General features: G+C 39.5%; 1 protein-coding gene across 1 annotated transcript in view; it reads left to right on the top strand.

The window, feature by feature from the left end:
- The first annotated feature begins 9,237 nt into the window (after nucleotides 1-9,237).
- Nucleotides 9,238-18,021, top strand: part of LOC143301613 (sterol regulatory element-binding protein cleavage-activating protein-like) — a 31,628-nt gene continuing 22,844 nt past the window's right edge. Inside the window, exons 1-5 of the mRNA XM_076616013.1 lie at nucleotides 9,238-9,306; nucleotides 14,676-14,965; nucleotides 15,399-15,540; nucleotides 16,296-16,456; nucleotides 17,650-17,787. Coding sequence (XP_076472128.1) covers nucleotides 14,832-14,965; nucleotides 15,399-15,540; nucleotides 16,296-16,456; nucleotides 17,650-17,787 — 575 coding nt within the window. The 5' untranslated portion in view covers nucleotides 9,238-9,306; nucleotides 14,676-14,831. The remainder of the gene's footprint in view (nucleotides 9,307-14,675; nucleotides 14,966-15,398; nucleotides 15,541-16,295; nucleotides 16,457-17,649; nucleotides 17,788-18,021) is intronic.

Raw genomic sequence — 18,021 nt, 5'->3', positions numbered from 1 at the left:
ATAAAAGAAATTTTCCGTGTATTGTGTATGGTGAGTGGATGGACGTCTGTGTACATTGATCTGGAAGTATCACTTGGTGGAACTTAACAAATGGTGTTTGGAACTGAGCTTGTGTTTTCGACAAGTGTAATGTCACATGATTAGTTAAAGTATTCAAAGCAGTAAAAAAAATCAATATTCATATACAATCATCACTTTTCCACGTTATATATACAGACTGAGCATCACACTCAGTTTCTCATCCTTAAAAACCAAACATAACAAAAGAACACTTGCAAGATGCAATAAACTTTAGATATTTCCCTCTAGCACCAGGAAGCAAGTGAGAGTTTGTTTAAGAAATTGTATTCATCATTTAAAGCATGCTGCTCAAAAGAAGTAATTGTCAAGATCTTGTGTAATCCAAAGTTGATAAGATCTACACCACTTCAAGAATTGTCTCCAGCAAAATTCAAATGTTCATCAATGTGAAATAGCATGTAACATGACAATAGTATGTAACAAATGTGTGTTCTAAATGAATCTGATATTTTGCAAAGGTTTAGTGCTTCAAAAATCAATTATCTGACTTGAACATCCCCTAAGGGGAGTTCACAAACTTTATGTTACCTTCATTTTATTCAAACAATTAAACAGTTAATTGACACCATTCAGTAACTATATTCCAAAGCAGTCAGTGCGATACTCACTCACGCAGCACTATTGGAGAGTGGTTCCATATTTTAACTTGAGTCCATCAGAACTGCCTCCTGTCTCCCACGCTGTTCAGCATAATCCTGGAATGCACTTGAAGATCATGTAAGCACATTTAACATTGGAGGGAGAACATCACAAACCTTCATTTCACAGATTAAACCAATGGCTTGGCAGGTAGTGAGCAAAAACTTGCCCAGCTTGTTATAAGATTGGATACCCCCGAAAACGGAGTATGGCTGTCTACATGGCGGGGTAAAAACGGTCGTACATGTAAAAGCCCACTCGTGTGCATACGAGTAAATGTGGGAGTTGCAGCAGAAGAAGAAGTTATAAGATTGGGTGAAACTTCAACAAGATATGGCACAGAAATTAGCACCGAAAATAACAAGGTACATGCCAGCCACAACACCACCATCACAGGATCCAAACCAGAAAACCTCTCAAGGGTAGCAAAGGTATCAGCATTGTCCAAACTGAAACCTATACAGGCCAGCAACATCTCCATAAAAGCACAAGATCAGACTCCAGCATGCACTGGTTTATTCCATGTTCCTGTATGAATGTGAGACATGGACCCTCAGCAGTGTTGGAATGATGAATTCAAGCCATGGACATGAGGTGTTACCTGAGAATCTAAACATCAGATACACTGATCACATCACCAATGAACACGTGTGCCATCAGGCATTAGACCGTACACGTATGAAGATCTGCCAACATCAGTTAAGAAAAGAAAGCAACGCTGGAGTTGTCAATGGCCTTGATGAAACAATCCAAGGAACTGTTGAGTGAGGGAAACAGAGTGAAGACAGAAAAAACAACAACGAAGGACTGACCGGGAATAATTATTCTTTCTAAATCCCTTCCAGTCCTTTTCTTCAGGAAACTGGGGTGGTGGGTTGTGGTAATGATAGGTGAACTGGATGAAGTTGGAATATCAGTATAATGTAAACAATAATAGTGAGAAGAAAATTTAGACACAAATGGAGAGATAAGGGAATGCGAAGGACGTGGAAGCAAAGAAAATGGGTGTGGAAGAAGGAAACTTGGAAGGGCTTAAGGATTAAAGGATTGAAATGATCAAGAAGGCTTTGTTTTCCTTTTTTCTTTTCTACTTTCTTATTTGTTAGAAAGCAAAGGGGGTAGTAATCGAAGGGAAATGAAAATGGTCTCAGTTAGAGGTCCCTGGCTGTACTAGGGGGCTAAACGGTCGTACACAGACAGTCACCTAGAACGCACCCCCATATTGTGGACTGTTGCCCTGTACAGGGACTACCACAGGGTTATAGACCAGACAAGAAAGATTGGAACAGATGTGTGGACTGTGAAGGCATGATTGCAGGAAAGGAAGAAAAGAAAGGCATTCAACTGAATAAAAGGAGTAAACATATGGAGAAATCAAAGGGCATAAATGAGTTTGGAACGGGGAGGGAATTACGTGCTGTAGAAAGGGTGGGGTCGGGGTGATAAAGATTGGAAGGTGGTAGAGTTGCAGGGACGGGAAATGGTGGGAAGGGAAGCCGTTGGAATTTAGAAAAGTTAAGGAAACTAAACTGGACGTGAACATTAATATGGAAAGGTGCAATTTTGGATTTAAAAACATTAAGGGGGCAGGGGTTGAAGCGAGCGATGGGGAAATACAAGGAATTACCCTTGGAGTATCAAAAGACAAATAAACATGGAAATAGGAGGAAGAAGAAACGAACAGCTAATGTGGGCGCATTCTCCTTCCAGTTTCCGCCTCAGAACTGGGGACATGAATTTGTGAGAACGAGAGAGGGAAAAGCAGGGGGCGAGATACGACTGGAAATGAGCAGTAAGTTTGGGAATTTCAATTACAGGTGGTTGGGAATCAGAAGAGGGACAAAGAGAATGATAGTCAGGTGAGGAAGCGGTGGGACGCAGATGCTGAGAAAGAAACAATGGGATGGAAAGGATTTGGGTGGATTGTAGCCTAAAGAATGGAAAATTCTTATCAGGCACTATCAGCAGTGTGCGAATCAGAGGAGAGAACAAAAAACACAACAAAACAAAGAATATTAACGTGAAGGTGATGTAAATAGGATGGTTGGGAAAATAAAGCATGGTAAAATAATACGACACAACTTCGAAGGGAATAAAAAGAGAGATAGAAAAAAAAAAAGAACTAAATAAACAAACGAACAAACAAAACAAAAAACCATCACACACACACACACACACACACACACACACACACACACACACACACACACACACACACACACACACACACACACACACGGGTTGTGAGGCATCTACACGAATTAAAGATGAGGTGTAGGTAACGCTTGGATAGGTACATGAAAACATGTCAAGAAACGTCGGGAATGATAAATTCAGTTTGGACGGTAAAGGAAATGAGGAATGATATATAGCTGAGAAGGGAAAATGAACCAGGTGGGTACATTCCCTTCCTCCTATTGCAGGTGAAAGAGATTCTGGATCTGAAAGGAACAGAGATTAGAATAGAGAGAGGAAGAGAGAGAGAAAAAAACAGAAACAAAAAAGCGGATCAGGTCGGGTAAAATATACGAAACACTGGAAACACCGGGGCGAGCTGTGAAACAAGCAGTGAAATTGACAGGTGAGTTGTTCTATTCGAAATTCGGGGATGAGATATAAAATACGAGAACAGAGGAGAACCAGTAGAATAACGGAGTGAAACATATAATGCAAAGCCGGGAAAGATGGAGCGGGGAGAAGGGAGTCGATGAGTGAGACTTGAAGCAGTGGGGATGAACTTGAAATGGCCGGTGGAAATAATGCGTAAGACGGTACCATAAGTAAGATTTGTTGACTGCAAGATAGAGTAAAGTGAATGAAAGAAGTTTTCATGGTAAAGAGACAGAAAATACCTAGTAGGGTAATTCGGGGCAAGAAGCCCAGTCGGGGTCAAACCTTCACCTTCACCTCACCTTCACCTATCCCGTAGTCTTGTGGACCGTTGGGGCGCCACAGGTGATCTGGCAACCAGCATCCTCCAATCCTCTCAGTTTTCTGACCTCCTGATTGTATCGCTCAACATCAAGCCCGTCCATTCTGGGATGTTGTCCTCCCATCTCTTCCTCTGTCTGCCTCTCCTTCTCCCTCCTTGCACTGTGCCCTGCAGAATGTCTTGGCAAGCCCTGATGATCTCATGACAAAGCCATACCATTTGAGCTTGCGTCTCTTGACCAAGGTCAACAGGTCTTCGTAGGGCCCAATGACTTGCCTGATTCTGTTTCGAACTTCTTCGTTCGTGATATGATCTTTGTAGGAGATACCCAGGAGTCTTCGAAAGCATCTCATCTCAGTGGACTGTATTCTCTTTTCTATTTCAGCTGTTAAGGTCCACGATTCACATGCATACAAGAGTATTGATGTCACCAGGGTACGCATCAGTCTGATCTTTGAGCCGAGTGCAATGTTCCGGTCGTTCCAGATGTACCTCAGTTTGTGAGCGCTGCTGTCACCTGTGCAATCCTGGAGAGTACTTCGGGTTTGGATCCCTCATCTGTCACAATTGCTCCTAGGTATTTAAAGCTGTGGACAGTTTCTAGCTTCTGGCCATCTATTCTTATGTCAGTGCTGATGCCATTGGTGTTGTTGGTCATCAGTTTGGTCTTCTCTGCACTGATCTGCATGCCATAGGCTCTAGAGGTTTTATCATGGTACACAGCAAGCCAATGACACTTCGCCGTTTCCGCTTGACAGCCAGGAAAATACACACCAACACGGAGGCCACTCATTTTCTCTCTTCCTTTCCCTCCAACCATCCTGTTCGCTGTACTTGTGTATTTATGCATACAAAATACAACAAGAAATATTCACTTTTCACAGGCCGTAAGACCCATGTGAACAAAGGGGTAGACAATATCAATCATATAGAGTATTCAATGTGCAGAATCAGCGGCCATCACAACATCTTCACTGTACAAAGCAAACATTGTCGAGAAACAGGCAAATACGGCTAACTGGGGCCTTTCATCTCCTCTGGAGTATAGGCCATCAGCAACAGACCTCCACAATCCTGTGTCTTTGCCTCTGTCTGGCTCCAGGTAAGGTCCATCTTCTTGGTGTCTGCGTGGAGGTGTCTTCATCAAGTGTTTCTCAGTCAGTCTCTTTATTTCTTCCTTTGGCGGATCCATGTCAGGGCCTGTCTGGTGATGCTTGACGATGATTTTCGTTGCGTATGCCTGATCCATCTCCAGAGAATCTTCCTCCAGTTCTTTTCAGCTGACAATTGTGTCTTCTTCCATAGGACGACGTTGCTGATCTTGTGTTGCCAGTGGATCTGGAGGATTCTTCTCAGCCACTGGTGATGAATATTTGTAAAGTGTAGTCTTTTTCATTCTCCATCGATCAGTACCACACAGCAACACATACTTCACGTTGGAATTGAAAAACCTAATGCTAGTTATTTTTATGCCACTCTGGAGCTTAAGATGTTCATGGGCTGTCTTAAGACTGCTCTGGCCTAATCCTTGCTTTGACATATGCATATGTGTCGCCCTGCTTTTCGGTGGTGCTTCCAAGATAACTGAATGATTCCACTCAGTACCTTACCTTCGTGACTGGCTCAGCACTGGTACCTTGCATTTATTCTCATGATCTTCATCTTGTCCCTGTGGATGTTGAGGACTACTTGTGATGAGGTGTCCGCTAGTGCTGGTCTTATCCTGAATCTGCTGCTGGTTGTGGGACAGCAGGGAAAGATAATATGCAATGTCCAGGTCATCCATCTCCTTCCATAGTGTCCATTGGACTCGGATCGTTTCTTCTCTGTTCTGTGAATGTTTTCAGAATCCACGGTCAGTGACAAGAAGGAAGAAAAACGTAAAGAGGCAGTTTGCCTCTTGACCAGTCTTGACTTGAAACTGTATTGTGAATTCTTCCCTGTGAATGTCTCTGTAACTCATTCGGCAAAGAAGACTTCTCCAAGGGGGAAAAAAAGTTAGCTAAGCAGCAGAGCAACACAACACAAAGTGAAGTTCGGTTTCTTCAGCACGTCTGCATAAAGAACAAATAATATCAGAGACACTGGAAAGGAGTATGAGGAAAGGAGTATGAAAGGAGTGAGAAAGGAACATGAGGAAAGATGGATACGGGGAAGGGAGGGAGGGAGTGGGTGGTTGGAGGGAGAGGAAGTGAGAAAATGAGTTGAAGACGCAAAAAGTGGCGAATCCATGACTACGTTCATGTTTTCGTTTTATTGGCATGACTCTTATGGTTTTTATTATTGCTATTATTGTTGTGATGACGATGATGATGATGATCATTATTATTAGTTGTTGTTTTTATTGTGGTTTTGTTTGCATGTTTTTCTCTTGATACTAGTTTATTTCTATTGTCTTGAAACAGCTTTGGTCTGTGAGCATATTTTACTCTTGGTGTTTGTTATTTACTAATATTTTTAAATGTCCCTGGTCTATTATCATGGTAAACAGAACGTTTAAAAACTGTTTATGCAGTGAAACTAATTGTTCACGATATAGTCTTTCAAGGTTAAAGAGAAATGGATTTCACTTCAATGGCTTTATTGTTATTACTTGTGTGAGAGGACAATAAATTGGCCTCTCATACGCAGCAGGAATGTTGGTTTCCGAATGTGCTGAACTGAGTGGAAGGGCTAGGTTATCTCCCTTCGACCACTTGGCTTATACCTCTGAGCTATCGGTAACCCAAGTTGAATAATGTCTTGGAATGTCTAGAACTAATTAATGAGGGGTTGTAAGCGTCCTTTGTTAATTTTCCCGACATTAGAAGTGTAGGAATATCTTTCTTTATTCTTGTATATCAACCTATCTTGGCCTTTTTTTTTCTTTTTCTTTTTTTTTTCTTTTTTTTTTTTAGAGCTTCTTAGAGCTCTGGGTCACTTTGGCTCCAACCACCAGACAGACAACATCACAGAGCAAGCAGGTGCTTTGTGGAAGGGGAGAGACTGTGTGACTTAGGTTCACCAGCAAAATGTGTGTTTGATGCTGACAGGCAGCGGGCACGAGCGCCTGGGGGAACATCTTAGTCCTGAGTTTTTTTTCACGTGCGCGCGTGTGTGTGTGATCGTAATTAATACCAGAATACCACTGGGGACATGGGAAAACCCACCAAAACATCACTGGGATACCACTGAGGACATGGGATAGCCCATCAAAATACCACTTGGGACATGGGGCAGCCCTTCAAAAATATCACAGGGACATGAGACAGCCCATCAAAATACCACCAGAAACCAGATGGTTTTCATGTGGTAAGCCCATCTGAGATGGGTTTTGGATGGACTGCCCATCACAGATATGGGATTGGCCACTAGGATCCCAGCAGAAACCCATGTTGGTCACACTTGTTAACCCCGTTGCGAATCTTAGTGGGGCACCCACATGAGTTAGCCCAAGTGGGGCCAATCTGGCGGTTAACCATGTGGGACCATGTGGGACCCATTTAGCTTTGCTGCCTGGGTAGAGAAATTGATTAAGTGTGGTGAAGTCTGTGATACCGTGTGACATACAGATTACAAGCAGAACGGTAAAATTTGGCATACAACAAATACATAACAAAATAACACTCAACTCAGTGAATAGCAAAGCAAGTCCAATAAAACTCCATCATTTAAAATTCCGTTATATAAATTTCTACCCATTAAAGGTTCAATCAATCAATCAATCAATCAATCAATCAGTCACTGAGTCAGTCAGTCAATCAATCAATTAATTAATCAAGCAACCAGCAGTCAATCAATCAATCAGCCAACTAATCATCACCATCACCATCTGTTCAATCAATCATTCACTCAATCAATCACACAATCAATCAATCAATCAATCAATCAATCATTCATTCATCATTATCATTATCATCATCTTCTTCTTCTCCTTCTTCTTCTTCTTTGGATCCTCGTCTGCCATGTAGTTTGGTCTGCTCAGTTCTTCATTTCATTTAAGTCCTACTTTTTGTTCGTTCAGTTTTCCTCCTCAAGGTATACTCCATGAACTCTGAAGAGTAAATGACAGGGGCGCCACACAGATGAACTGTTCACCAGAACGAGTCCTGCATCGGCGGGTTTGTTGGTTGTTTTTAACCTGGGGGAGGGGGAGGAAGGGGGTCTCTGCAAATGCGGCGGGTTTTCCCCGTCTATTATGCAATGGTGTCATTTTTTTGTTTTGTTTTTTTCCTGTCTACCCCTCCCCGTCTCGACCCTCCATCAACAGTTCTTTGGAGGAATGTTCAGTCTATCAACTGTGGCCCAAATATATATTAGATCTATTGTTACGTGGCCACATCAACGTAGTTATTTATTTATTTATTTTTTCTCACTTAAAAGACGTCATGAGATCTTACTATGGTCAAACATGTGCTGTTAAATGGTTTGGCAACCCATTCAGTCATTGCTGATACTATGATCAGTGTGTACCTGATGTTCAGTATCCGCTTTCGGAACAGCGTGGTGTACATGTATATACACATTTAGAAATGTATCTCGATCATTCCCATATTGATTGTAGTGACTGATGGTATATGATGAAGAAGGCTTGGTATTGTCAGGTTCAGCTTTTTTTCTTTTCTTGTGATGCAGTTTTCCTTGTTGGGCAAGAAAAAAAAGAAGAAAAAAGAAAAAAAGAAAAAAAAGAAAGAAAGACAAAAAAGCTGGGTCCGAGAACACTGCTGCCTTTACTGGGAACATGGTTAATTTTTTGTTGTTGTTGTTTTTTTATAGTCAGTTTACAGAAGGGTTTCACAACAGGTATCTTCTTCTTCTTCTTCAGTCTTCTGCTTTCAGCCGTGGGCTGCAGCTCCCACGTTCACTCGTATGTACACGAGTGGGCTTTTACGTACATGGCCGTTTTTACTCCGCCATGTAGGCAGCTATACTCCGTTTTTGGTGGTGTGCATGCTGGGTATGTTCCTGTTTCCAATAACCCACCGAACGCTGACATGGATTACAGGATCTTTAACTGACGCCGGATCTTTAACGTAGTGCGTATTTGATCTTCTGCTTGCGTATACACACGAATGGGGTTCAGGCACTAGCAGGTTTGCACATATGTTGACCTGGGAGATCGGAAACATCTCCACACTTTACCCACCAGGCGCCGTAACCGAGATTAGAACCCAGGACCTTCAGATTGAAAATCCAACACTTTGACCACTCAGCTATTGCGCCAGTTAGAACAGGTATTTGATTCCCTTTTCTCATCAGATGTGGTGTAGCGTGTATGCATCAGCCCGCGCGCTATTATAGCTCCTCAGCTAGAAACTGAAACTAATCTTTGGGTGGGGCAAAGACAGAACAACAGTGTCTTTGGGTGGGGTCCTCTCTGTTGGGATTGTTCTGAGATGGTCTTCCATTTCGACTGGACAATAGTCTGTTATAAAGCTATTATTCTGTCGTCATTTATTATCTTCGTTATAAGGTTGATTGAAAGATAACAACATATTTTCCAAATTTCAAGATGATAAAAAAAAAATTATACTTTTTTTTAGGTTTTAGCTGAGCCAATGGAACAGGGTATTTCCCGCCAACAGAAACCAATGGGATTGCAGTAACGAAATATCTCCGAGGATGCTAACAACTATAAACATTTCCGGTCATGCCATACTCGCAACCTGAGGCTGGTAAGTGAGTCAAAATCTTAAAATTACGTTTAACTATGTGTTTGTTGTGTGTGTAAATGTAATAAATATATCGCTCTCTCCACATGCTGAGAACCCAAGGGGAAGGTGCAGCAGACGGTTGTCGTTTTTGATTTTATGTGAGCCAAGGGAGTGTCTGTTGTCGCCGACGTAAGTTGCGAACATGCATCGACTGCTTCAGGCAAGTTGACCACTTTGATTCACAGTCACACATCCGGATTTCTGTTTTAGAACTTCTCTCTTTCTCAGAGCGACAGACAGCCACTAGATCTCGTTTGCATGAATGTCGAAACGGACAAACACCTCAAACGCCAGTCAGTTATTACTGTAAATTAATAATAGGTTGATATTCATATTCATCAACAACCATCACAACAGAAGCGGTTGTCACTTTGTGCAAGTCCTGTTGTCAGTTATTCCCCTCCCCACCCTCTCGTTTCCCATGACATTTTTCTTCCTTTCTTTCTCCGGTCCTATTCATGTGACACTTTAAGCAAAGTTAACCGTAAGAATTAGGCTGATCCACAATGTTAAAGCCTCTTTCAACTATAAAAGATGCAACTGTACCGTGTGTTATTGCTTTGGACTACATATCTTACTAATCTGTGTGATCTTGGTTTGGGTCCGGCTGTGTTTGGTCAGTAAATAATAATGGTAAAAGTTTTCCCTGTCCTTCAGTTCAACATATTTCTGATCATTTATCAAGTAGTGCTTGAATCCCTCTATGTGTAAACTGTACACATTCAGAGCAGATATGCTCACTAAACTTAAAGACCAAGTTAGGCAAGTCACAGTTAAAAGTTAAAAAAAAAAGAAGTTAAAAGTCCCATAGTTTTTTTTTGTTTTTTTTTTATGCGGGGAAGTGAGTTCATAATGCACTGTGTCAGTGGCTCAGCATGGGAAGGTGGAGCCCAGTCCACTCCTCCTTCCATTGTAACCTTTCCCATCCAAACTCAAGAACCCATTCACACTTTGGTGAGTGGGGAAAAATGGAATAAAATGCCATTGCCAAGGATACACCACCATGCTGAAAAGGGGCCTTTAACCCTGATCACTGGTGAACACTGGATCAGAAGTCTGATGCCAAACCAATTCTGTCACAGCATCTCTGGAATATCATGGAAACAGATGTCATGAATTTATGCCAGCATGCACCAACTGCAACAAAACTCATCAGCATACAGGAAAGTCATTGGTTGGACAGTTTGCGAATGAACTCAGTTCACTGCTGTATTACAGTTTTAGTTGCCTGGCCACAGGCATCTGGATGCAAAGTTGTAATGGCTGTCTTAGGTTTGGAGGGAATTTCTCATTAAGAGTCATTTGGTTGTGTTGATGTCTTCATGCACATAATGTATAATTTATCTGTATACTTAATTGATTATTTATTATTTTTAAGTGACTCCATCTGTTTCAGATTAGCCTTACTTTTAATGTTGTGTGTTGTATCCAATCTGTCTCTGAATAACTTATTGTGTGGGTGATGGGAAAATTTAAATTTTTTTCACACATTGTATCTTTGTACTAATTGTAGCTTTTCTTATGACAATGGTGACGAGTCGAATCGAGTACACAGAATGTAAGAATACAATAAACACAAGCCGCATGCAACAAAATAAGGCCAAAAGGATACGCTGAACAGCCGAAAAAAGCGTAAGACGAGACAGAGCGTAAACCTGACAAGATGGCGTGGAGAGCCTTGGCCAAAGGAATGATTAAGCGCTTATAGTTTTTAGAGGCGTTTGATTGGCTGAGAGCGGGTGGGCCCGTCTTTTCACTGTTAGCCGCGCGAAATTTGGCCAAGCAGAGCAAACCAATAGGCCTAGTTTGCATCAGTTTGACATGGTAAGTATATTTAACACCAAACATGGAGTATAATACAAACTCCTCCTATTGGCAAAGCACTATGAACAAATAGTATTCTTTTTCTTTTTTTTTTGTCTTCAAAGACATTGGGTTGTAAATGAACCTGACCACTTACTTTGGTGATCACTGGGTCAGTGGACAGATATTAGTTTGTCAGGATTGGGTACTTGGAGGAGAACTCTTTCACTGTTGGAGTACTTTTGTACTAATCTAACCCAAATTGTTGGCTGTGGCAGGTCTATCAATCAAGTGGGATGCACTTGCAAATCTATAGCTACTTGCAGAGATACAAAATATTTACATGGAGCCACAATTCCTTTTATTTTCTTTCCTTATTTTTTTTCTATCATTCTTTCTTAATTGCAAGAGAGAGAGAGAGAGAGAGAGAGAGAGAGAGAGAGCGCGCGCGCGCGCGCGTGTGTGTGTGTGTGTGTGTGTGTGTGTGTGTGTGTGTGTGTGTGTGTGTGTGTGTGTGTGTGTGCAGATTTATAGTACTATCCTGTAACTTGTAGTTTAGATATATAGATCTGCATGTAAAGATGTAATGACCTACATTCACTTACCCTAGAGCTCACTATTACTCACTCGGTCAGACAGACAGACAGACACAGAGAATAACTCACAAACAGTGCAACACACAGTATCTGATTTCTCCAGGTGTCATTTCAGTTTATTTATTTATTCAATTATTGATTTTTCTTGGTAACAGTGATTTATTTTATTTGTTGAAAAGTGTGTCAGATTGTTCAAATCTTTAAAAACAACAACAAAAAAGAACAAACAACAACTAAAAACAAAAATAAAACAACAGAAGTCAGGGAGATAGTGTTTGTGATTGAAGTACTTTGGTCATTTAAAAAAAAATTTCAGACAATACACATTTGGGAAAAGTGATGAAGAAATAAACTTACACTGTTGCAATAAGTGTCATGCTTCTAATTAGAACAGAGTTACTCAAATAAAACAAATTTCTGTTTTTGTGTGTTTCTCAGTCACTTTCTTTGTCAGTCACTGTCAAGTCCTAGTGATGTACACTTGTGAGTGTGTCACTCAAGAATGAATTATAGATCATTAAAATAATTAATGTGTGAATGTGTGCGTGTACTCCACCAGCCCTCTAACATGACACTAATGTTTTTTTGTGTGTTCTTTTCGTCTCTACATATGTTTGAAAATAGCTGTCATGATTATTACAGAATAGACTCTTACAATGATATAATTTGCACAAACTTTACTTTCCCTGGAATACACCAGTGACATGCTTCTCTTATGTAAGCTGTTGAGTGACAGGCTCTTGGGGTTAAGGTTGGGTCCATAACTAGACATGTTCTGCATTTATAACGAGAGACAGGCCGTGACCCTGTCTTGCGGTAAATGCTGATTACTGATACAGAGATAGTGAAGCATGCCTGCTTGACCTAAGGCAAGGTGACTAACTCAGTAATTGTAGTGAGATGTTCGTATTTGGAGTCTTCTGTTATCATCAAAGTGGATGAATGCTGACTCTTTTTAATCTTAAGCCAAGAGGATTTTAAAAAAAGATTAAAAGATCCAGCTGTATTTGTTTAAAAAAAAAAAAAAGGAAAAAAGAAAAAAAAGAAAAGAAAAAAAAAGTGGATCTTTTATTCTGTGTGGAAAGTGGCTTTAATATGTAATGAGTTGAACAAAAATTTTCTGAAAGAAGAGCTCAAGATTTAGCTTATTTATTTATTTATTTATTTTTTACCCAGCTTGCATACAACTCGCATCGAAAAACAACAACGAAAAACAGAAGGGGGGTGGAAGAGGAGCAAAACTAATTATGCTAAGTTAACACTTGGACACATACATTATACAGTCCACTTTTACAAAGAAGAAACTGGTGAGAGACAGGAGAATGGTAGAAGGAATATCTTTCATCATCATGCTGTCATGAAATGTTCGTCACAGATGAAATCATCTCATGTTTAAAAATCAGCATATCAGGCTCATCATTAGCTGCAGTCACACGGGTTTATTTCTTTTATTTACATTTTTGATGGTCTCCAGCTCTGACAGGTTTTAGTTAATGTTACAAAGTTCTAGCTAGTCTTTAAAGCAACAGTTTTAGTGCAGGGGGGGAAAACTGATTATTTGATGATGACAAAACTAAAACTGCCAACTCACTCAGTTGGATAGGGTAAACAGTCTGCCTCAAACAGTTTGGCTCAGAGTAAACTTTAAAAAAATGTTTTTTTTTACATTATTTATTTTTAGATAACTTTTTTTCTCTCTTCCACCATGTAACACAAGTTTGTAATTAATATATTCTTTTGCTCATGATGCCAAAAACAAAACAACATATATATATATATATATATATATATATATATGTTGTTTTGTTTTTATATATATATATATATATGCTCCTCACAATGGAAAGCTTGAAAAATTAACAGTTAACGTGTCCACAGGTTCCTAAACTGTATCAAAAATATTTGGAAAAATATATGTAGCAGTAATTTCAACAAGAAGCACCTTGGCTTACATAATTGGATGGAAATTGTTTTCTTATGCTTGTTACCTCTCTCAGCATAAATCATACTCTCAAAGGAACCTCCCTCCCTTGCACCCCCCTTATCATCACAAAAAAAGAAAAGAAAGAAAAAAGAAAAAGAAAAGAAAAGGTAATACACGTGCATTTATGTATGAATGTTGATCAAATAACACAGGAGCATTGGATTTTATATCTTATGGTCAGTTTAGAAATAACATAGTAATAAATAAAGTAGAGAGCACATGGCATAGCAGGAGATATGTATGTCATTGGCATGTCACTGGTAGTGGTTGGCAGTACAGTTAAACCCATTAATTTTTGTACACATATGCAGCTGTGCAGTTATTAAGTTTAACCATTTACTTACCTGGAGTATTGGAGCTACGTCAGCTCAGATTCTGAATGATGAGTTTCCAGACTGTATATATACAGTGTATTTGATTTACTAGTGTGGTAATTGTATATTGTAATTCTCTCACAAATACTGGTACTGTTGAACTGATTTTATTGATTCATTATTTGTAAATGTAGAGCCCATAATATGATGTGGTCCAAAATTTAATTTATCTTTGTTTTGTTGTCAGTTCCAAACAGCTAGTTCAACATTAGAATAAAGACAATCTTTCACATAAGGGGCCTTGTTTTCAAGTTGTTTTAGCTCTACAAGTTTGCGTAGAATTGCAAATTCCTTAGATAGTGTTGACTGGAATCTTTGTTACAGAAATGTACATTGGTCACTATCACTAGAATTTAATACTATAGTCATTCTTTTTTAGGATACTGTTTTTGACTAAGGTTCTTAAGTAAAATCTTTGAAACATGATTAAAAAAAAAATCTTTTTTTAAATTTATTTTTATTGTTTTTAAAGCAGTGTGTGTGTGTGTGTGGTGTGGGACAGTGGGGTTGAGAGAGCATGCGAGAGCCTCCATTTCATTTTTACAATAATGCTTGAAAACATTCTATTTTCAGAGTGTAAAAGAATGAACCAGAGAAGGTGAGGCTCAGATGCAGGCAGAAACTGGTGTGGCAGAGAAGTTGTAAGACCATGACAAGGCTGACAGAGCCTTTGCCGTCTTCCCATAATCACTGTCATCCATTACACCCCGTCGTTGGACGTTTGTCGACATGCCTCACATGACCATGTGGGTGAAGGTTCTGAAGCAGCGCGTCTCCCAGATTTACTACACGCACGGGCTGTTCTGTGCCAGTCACCCTCTGCCTATCCTCATCATAGTCTGCTGCGTCATTTTGTTAACATGGTCAGTCTCTTTTTTGGTGTCTCAGTGAGGTATTTCATTATTTGTCAGTAGAAATTGTAAGGTCTTAATTGATCTATTTTATTCATTCATTTTCATAGATTAAAAATTCCTTTTTTGTCATTTTACAGCTGAAACAAATGGACACACAGCAACAGAGCATGATAATACATTAATAGAATAGGTGAAAGTAATGTAACAGTCTAACAGGCAGTGGAAATACAGGAATACGGTTGTGTGACACAATCTGTTCACATGACACTATATATTAGTTAGGTCTTTAGTTAATGAAGTTGGCTTTCACTTCCCTTGTGTTGCATACCCCAGCCTGAATTCATTCTAAGATGTTAACATGTTCAATTTTCAGTTTTCCAAGTACAGCATACCACTGTCTGAACACTAGTCACTATATCAGAATGATACAATCTGTTTTCAGCTCCCCACTGCTGAATTTGCCGCTGCCTGGCAATGCTCCCCTGGAGTACAGGACAGCCAGGGCAGGGTACTCTGTGCCATCCAGGGTGTACAGGCCACCCTCCAGGAATGGCTCCAAAGAGGACCTCAAGCAACCCAGATGGGTCAGTTGTGGTTTTGTTTTGGTAGATATGGTTTTTTGCCATTTGAGTGTTTTCAATTTGATGGGTTAGTGTTTTTTGCTGTTCCGTTAGTTTTTTGCTGTTCGAGTGCTTTTCTTAAACACAAGCATCCATTGCAATACAATAGATGTATTTCATCATATTGCAGAAATCATTTAAAATAGCTTAATTGTTGGGATTTTTTTTTTTTTTTAATTCTTTGTTCTAATTGGTCAGTTAGCACAGATATAACACTCACAGTTCTAGGAAGAAAGGGGTGTGAAGATTCCTCACTGCAAACAACTGGTAACAGTTGTGTTTGGTTTAAGCATTACAAATATGGTCTCTTTTTGTGTTTTGTTAGTTCTGTAACCAGTTCGGCATAATGCTGCACCCAGCTTCCCTCCTGTATACAATATTTTGTAACATGTTTGTGTATATCAGTATCAGGTTGACTGTTACTTCTTTGGAGGAGTGTGTGTGTGTGTTTGTTCGTTTGTTCTTCTGCTTAACGTCTATCCACATTTGTGATTTTAGACGAAAATCCATCATCTCCCCCACGCCACCCATGCCATAAATCATCACTACTTTTCCATGTTCCTCTCTCCTCAATTAGCATTAAAAAAATATATATAAATAAAAACAGAATATGAAAATGTATGTGTGTGTCTGTGTGTTTATGTTTGGTTCTGTTGACATATATTAAAAAGTATATTTTTGTCAAAACGATGTTCATGCAGTGACCCAACATGTTTCAGTATGTTGGATCTCCTCTGGGCTACATACAGCAAATTGTTGTCAAGTCAGTGGTGTCACCATGGCAACCCCAACAGATGATTCCAGCTGATGCTTTCCGAGCTCCATTGGCAACGGTGTTTGACATTTTGCATCAGCTTGAGAAGTTCCAGCATCAAGCAAGGTTGGACCAACAGTACATTAGATTACATAACTGTGAATGTGGACATCAAGTCCATTGATTTCTTTTTTGGCAAGAAGGAAATAAGGTCGCAAAAATACTCACATTTTGTATGACATTTTCACACGCACACACGTGCACACACACACACACACATACGTATACACACACACACACATACACACACACACATGTACATACATATACACTCACATACACACATGCACAGAGAGTGAAAGATAGAGAGAGAGATTCCAGAGTTTTCATAGGATAAATAACATTAAGGTTATGTTTGCATGCCTTGATAAAACATTGTTCACAGGTAATGTAGACATGTAGAATAGTAAATGTATACATTGTCAATCTGTTTTCATGTCTGACACATTGTATAATAAATGAAATAACTTTTTAGACCTTGTGTGCTCTCAAAGCAACAGGCGAATATTTGTGACATGCAACTGTTCTGCATTGAAAACAGAAGAAGACATGAGAACGCTGTTCCTCCAAAGATAGAAGTGCATCAGTATGCCTGTATTCTCAGACCATTGCAAGGATTTACACTGTCATTGTGGAACAACATGCCAGGAAATTTAAAGTTTATTTTCCAGATTTAAACAAAATGTATTTGCCTTTATTACTTTAGTAAATGAAACAAATTTTACTGCATGCACCAGCTCAACAGAATTGACTTTTTCACTGGGTTGGAAGGTGGTGCTGGAATGGGTGGGAGGGCAAGGGTGAAGAAAAAGGTAGTGAGACACAATAAAGAATGGTATTTGGAAAAAATAGAAAAGTGATACAGACATAATAAAGGTGCCAGGATATATATATATGTGCACCTGTGAACATACATGTGTGTATTGTTTGTGTTGATAATGGATTTTGTGTATGCATGTCTGCGATGGGAATGGGCAAGTTGTGTGTGTGTGTGTGTGTGTGAAATTTTCATCCAGCATATGATGTTTTCTTTTATCTGATACATCTCCTTTTTTGTGAAAACTGAGTGTGCAATTACTGTTCGCAGTTTTAAAAAAATCCCTGTTAAAAGTGTTATGTAATTTTTATGAGCTCTAAAACAATCAGTCACTGTTTGCTGACTGTTGGCTTTGAACTTACTGGGTAAATTCAGAATGAACCAGAACTTACTGGGTAAATTCAGAATGAACCCATCAAAATTTCTTTTCTGTTTTAACCAGGGATGGAACTCAGAATTTAGAAGAGCTATGTTTGCGCATATCTGAACCATTGGCAACGGGGCACGTGAAAAATCTGCTGCCACAGTATTCTTGTTTTGTGGTGTCACCTGCCAACTTGTGGTTCAGGGATCACAAAAGGTGAGCTTTAGACATGTATATATGTATATATTTGATCTGACATGATTCTTTTTTGCCCTTTCTTTATATTGAAAATTAAAAAAAATAATTTTTTTTTAAGATGGGGCACAGTTTTTGAATAAGCTCTCATAGATCATTGTCAACACATTCTTTTGAAATATGTTGTATTGTGGGGTGAAAGGAAAGGGATGATAGGGTTTGTGGGAAGGTTAGAGGAAATTAAAGAATACAGCT

The sequence above is a fragment of the Babylonia areolata genome, chromosome 2, assembly GCF_041734735.1.
Source record: "Babylonia areolata isolate BAREFJ2019XMU chromosome 2, ASM4173473v1, whole genome shotgun sequence".
NCBI lineage: Eukaryota > Metazoa > Mollusca > Gastropoda > Neogastropoda > Buccinidae > Babylonia > Babylonia areolata.
This window is presented reverse-complemented; position numbering and strand designations above follow the sequence as displayed.